Genomic DNA, 5,513 nt, shown 5'->3' with positions numbered 1-5,513 from the left:
ATCTTTTTTTAGCGCTTATTTATTTATTGTCACATTTTTTGAAGTATAGTTGGTTTACAATGTTATGCCAATAGAAAAGAGTACAGTGTTATTTTTAACTTTTTTTCCAATTTACATTTATTTTCTGTACCCCCATTTGTCTTAGCTGAGACTGAAACAGACAAAACAATTTTATCAATCTTCAGCTCACTTACTTCCCTTTGTCATTTTTTAAATTTTTATTATTTTTTTTTTACTGTACCATGTGTCATCTGGGATCTTCTTTCACCAACCAGGGGTGGGACCCATGCCCCCTGCAGTGGAAGCACAGAGTCTTAACCACTGGACCACCAGGGAAGTCCCTCCCCTTGTCTTTCTTAGAAGCCCACCTTCACACTTGATACATAAGCAAGCAAAATCCTCAGCCTACAAACCAAATCATCTACAACGGATAATTAGTCCCTTTATGAATATTTTAATGTGCTTTGAAGAACTCAGTACAAGTGCTTGTGTCACACCTAGGAAGCAAGAAATATTCCAATTTCTATGTTATTTCTAAGACTCAAGAAGGAATACTCAGAAAGGCATAATACAAATAAAATCCTTACTTTGTTTGGCCTTACTATCGCATGAAAAGTTTGTCTCCTTTAATTGGTTTCCCTGCCTCTGTCTTGCCTTCCTAAAATTTGTAATTACTCTGTGATGAGAAACTACAGTCCAGCACTATTTACTTAGTAAGGGTCCCATATGTTGCTATGAAGTGATAGGCCAATTCAGGCCACTAAACAACATTACTTGAGTGACTTAGGTGGTTATTCCCTTATAAACAAGGTGAAGCAACACATTATTTTACAGAAGCGCTGGGCCATTTGTTCCATAGCAGAAGCAGTACACATCACCTTTTACAAGCCATTTTGGTTTTCCAGAAACTCATCCTTCATTTCAGTGTCAATCAGAAACCAGGCTTAAGACCTCATGAACCTTATATTCCCATGCTTAGTCATGGATGATGAACAGAGGAAAGTGTGATGGTGACAACACTGGATGCCTCAAACTTTCAACTCACCTGTCACATGACATGCTCTGGAAGGATTAGCTATTCAATGAGTAATTTTTCAGATGATGTAAATCATCAAGTATTCATTTCAAGGGGGAAAGCAGACAGGAAGAAAGAAAAGCACCTATCAGCGATGCTGGTATTGCTGCCTCAGCAGCTGAATCCACCAATCTGGGGTTCTCATTTCAATGGGCAACCACAACTCCAGGAATCAACAGCTTGTCATGGGGGTCATCAGCTCCTGGCCAGGGTATATAAAGGGCCCAGAGCAGGAGGAAGACACTCACACCTGAGAACACTCAACTCCTCTCACCACCTCAACCCCACTCAGCCCCGCACACCACCATGACCGGCTCCTGCTGCGGCCCCATCGTCTCCTCCCTGAGCTGTGGCGGAGGCTGCCTCCAGCCCTGCTTCTACCGCGACCCCTGCTGCTGCCGCCCCGTGTCCTGCCAGACCACCGTGAGCCGCCCCGTGACCTGCGTGCCCCGCTGCACGCGCCCCATCTGCGAGCCCTGCCGCCGCCCAGTCTGCTGCGACCCCTGCGGCCTGCAGGAGGGCTGCTGCCGGCCCATCACCTGCTGCCCCTCGTCCTGCCAGGCCGTGGTCTGCCGCCCCTGCTGCTGGGCCACCACGAGCTGCCAGCCCATCTCTGTGCAGTCCCCGTGCTGCCGGCCCACCTGCTGCCGGCCCGCCCCCTGCCGCACCACCTGCCGCACCTGCAGGACCTCCCCCTGCTGCTGAGTAGCCCTGCAGGAAATCGCCCCAGGAATTCAGAAACATGTGCCAGCCCTTCCCACCCCTGATGGATCAGATGAGAGATACCACTTTTGGAACCTACCTGCTTGCAACAACTAACTGAGCATTAACTGTTTATCCCTTTTCCCACATAAATCCGTAGCTAATCCTGGCCTTCTTTGACCATCTTTAAAAAAATTCCAGCTTTCAGGATTTGAATTCTCAGCTTGAAAAAAAAAATGAATAAACAAAGATCAAAGTTGCTCATGAATAGAGCCCTAGTCCACTGACTCATCATCACTTCTCTACTATTTCAAGATGAGATATTTTTCTAGAATAATATTACATTTATCCTGCGGCTTTGCAATGGTAAAATAAAAAATTTTTGTTTCTCAAAAGCAAATGTGTTTCTTTATTGTTTATTAATCTTCAAAAGTTCATTTTTAAGCTTGTGTTATGATACGTGGGGTCAGAAGAAACAAGTGAAGAAAGATTTTCCAAGGGCCATTTTTTAATTTTAGGAACAATTCAGGCACAAGTTCTCTAATTTTAATAGCAATCCAAATAATTTAGAACCTCTTACATGAAGCACTTCATATTTCAAGTCAAAGTTTTCATTCATGCTGAGGAAGTGGAGAGTTGATAGGAAGTCTCTCTGATCCCAAACTTGACTAATGAATCATTCTCACATCTGTGGTAAGGGGGAGAAAACCTAAGTCCTAAATATTCATTGGAAGGACTGATGCTGAAACTGGAGCTCCAATGTTTTGACCACCTGATGCGAAGAGCCGATTCACTGGAAAAGATCCTGATGCTGATAGAGACTGAAGGCAAAAGGAGAAAAGGGCAGCAGAGGATGAGCGGTTAGACAGCATCACCAACTCAATGGGCATGAACGTGAGCAAACTCTGGGAAATAGCAAAGGACGGAGTAGCCTGGCGTGCTGCAGTCCATGGGGTCACAAAGAGTCAGACACAACTTGGCGGCTGAACAACAGCCTAAGTCAGAATCCCATTTGTTCCCTGACTTAGAGAACTGTGCAGTGATTAATATCAATTGGTACCTGGAATTCCTAACCACTGAAATGCCTGTCCCAGAAGAACCAATATGCCATATTTTCCAGAATTCCTCCAGCCAAGGAAGGAGAAATGTAGCTTGGCTAGAACCATTTCTAATTTAGAACTCTAAACAATTTTACTATCAAAACCATGCCAATGTATTTGAAATAATAACATTCATCCACACTGGATATGTTTTTGTGGCTTTTAAATACTTGTAGGCTGGTCAGGAAACTAGCCACTATTGTTATCCTGAGAAATAATGTATTGACTTCCTGACATCTGATCTTAAAGAGTTTTGGGAATGTGCTATTTATACACCTGGTCTCATCTACTTGCCCAGCTACAGGAATCAGGCAAGGAAATCTTTGTGAAGACCCAGATCTTGACTGACTTTGTTCACTGCTGGATTCCCATTGACCAGCACAATACTTGATACATAGTATATGATCAGAAATTATTTACTACATAATTGAATGAATAAATTCTAAGGAGTTGGGAGACAGAAAGATTTCATTACACCCCAGTTCTCTTCTCAGGCTGGACATGTGCATTTTTACAGTAGAACAATAAGCCACCTCTTGAAGAGAAGTAGTTTTCTTTTCTTTTTTTTTTTAATCTCTGTGCCTGACTTTTTCTTCAATGATTATTTTATTTATTTTTTTCCTGTTTATTTATTTACTTTTTTTTTACTTTACAATATTGTAGTGGTTTTTGCCATACATTGACATGAATCAGCCATGGATTTACATGTGTTCCCCATCCCAATCCCCACTCCCACCTCTCTCTCCACCCCATCCCTCTTGGTCTTCCCAGTGCACCAGCCCTGAGCACTTGTCTCATGCTTCCAACCTGGGCTGGTGATCTCTTTCACCCTTGATAGTATACTTGTTTCAATGCTGTTCTCTCAGAACATCCCACCCTCGCCTTCTCCCACAGAGAGTCTAAAAGTCTGTTCTGTACATATGTGTCTCTTTTTCTGTTTTGCATATAGGGTTATTGTTACCATCTTTTTAAATTCCATATATATGTGTTAGTATACTGTATTGGTCTTTATCTTTCTGGCTTACTTCACACAGTATAATGGGCTCCAGTTTCATCCATCTCATTAGAACTGATTCAAATGAATTCTTTTTAATGGCTGAGTAATATTCCATAGTGTATATATATCACAACTTCCTTAATAAAGTTCCTTCCTGGAATAAAGTTTTCTCAAGAAGTAGCTCATTATTTTTAAAACCTTTACCGATTGTCAGTATATACAATGGAATTTCCTCTTAATTAAGTTTGACACTTTTGTTGTTCAGTCGCTAAGTCGTCTGACTCTTTGTGACCCCATGGACTACAGCACACTAGACTTCCCTGTCCTTCACTAGCTCCCAGAGTTTGCTCAAATTCATGTCCATTGAGTCAGTGATGCTACTTACTGTCTCATCATCTGCCACCCTCTTCTCCCTCTTCTCCTTTTGCCTCCAATCTATCCCTAGCATCAGGGTCTTTTCCAATGAGTCAGCTGTTCGCATCAGGTGGCCAAAGTATTTGACAGTTTACTGGTTTACAGTTCAAAAGTCCAATTTCTATCTTTATATTCTTGATCTTTGTTTTTTATTAATAATTTTTAAAATTATTTTCTTCAATTCTCTCACTAAACTTTGTTTTCATTTTCTCAGAATTTTCCTCCTCAACCTTCTAGAGACTTGCTCATCTTGTCGTGTTTTCTCAGATGTAGAACGTTCTGTTTGATCCCAAGCTCATCATTACTATTGGATCATGTTTGTTGCACCATACACCATACCCTGGTCAGCCACAGTGGCTGGTGCAGGTCTGGATAAGCCTGCAAGGGATTGTGTGGGCAGAATACTTGAAAAGAAGGCTTAAATTGCAGCCTTCAGCCGCAGATCTAGAACAGACTTGGATGTAAAGCACAGGTCCGAACCAAGCAAATCCAGAGGCAGAGAAAAAAAAAAACAAAACTGCTGAGTGACATGATTTTCCTGCAGACCCTGACAATTTGAAATAATTGAAAATCACAAGGGGCCTGTAAGCAGAAGGAAGCCTAGTACATGGGGGACACTGAAGCAAGAGACAGTGGGGTGAAGGCAGGGCGGGCTTGAGACCACCTCGGGCTGTGGGACCTATACCTGGGGGGATTCATCGTGCTGGCAGGCTGCAGCCTTCATCTAGATGGTGGTTCTGTTTGTAGTGCCTCAGGACCACTCAACTATGTCCAACTTTAATACTTTTTCCTTAGAGTGTGTTTTGGAATTCTAAGAAGGCTCTGTGGGAGATAATTCCTCAGATTCCTGAGGATACTAATTAAGATGTAGAGTTCTTCCAGATGACTCTCAAAATTAGCCATTTCACACACAAGAACAATTTTTAAAATAATGTGTCGTTGAAATTCCTAAATAAAGCAGACATTCCTTATTGACAGGGAGTGAGGTTTTCACAGTTTCATTCTTCAACTCCTTAGGCTTACAATGTTGCCATAGATTGGAATAACTAATAACTATTGGAATAACTACTGGCTCCAACACTAGCAGATGACCTTAGGCAAGTCACTTATCTGGCTTTATGCGTAAAATAAGAGATATAACAATAACTACCTCACAGGATTTCTTTTTATTGAAGTATAGTTAATTCACAATGTTGTATCATTTTCAAGTGTACAGCAAAGCAGT

General features: G+C 41.9%; 1 protein-coding gene across 1 annotated transcript; it reads left to right on the top strand.

The window, feature by feature from the left end:
• The first annotated feature begins 1,322 nt into the window (after positions 1–1,322).
• Positions 1,323–2,172, top strand: LOC122695041 (keratin, high-sulfur matrix protein, IIIA3). The gene has a single exon (XM_043904517.1). It carries the CDS (start codon positions 1,382–1,384, stop codon positions 1,778–1,780), a length of 399 nt encoding a protein of 132 aa, XP_043760452.1. The 5' UTR covers positions 1,323–1,381; the 3' UTR covers positions 1,781–2,172.
• The last annotated feature ends 3,341 nt before the right edge of the window (positions 2,173–5,513 follow it).

The sequence above is a fragment of the Cervus elaphus genome, chromosome 5 (genome assembly GCF_910594005.1).
Source record: "Cervus elaphus chromosome 5, mCerEla1.1, whole genome shotgun sequence".
In the NCBI taxonomy this organism is placed as follows: domain Eukaryota; kingdom Metazoa; phylum Chordata; class Mammalia; order Artiodactyla; family Cervidae; genus Cervus; species Cervus elaphus.
The sequence above is the reverse complement of the archived record's forward strand: the minus strand, read 5'-3'. Positions and strand labels throughout refer to the sequence as shown.

Coding starts and splice junctions, on each gene's coding strand:
- LOC122695041 (XM_043904517.1), top strand. CDS start 1,382: ATGACCGGCTCCTGCTGCGGCCCCATCGTCTCCTCCCTGAGCTGTGGC.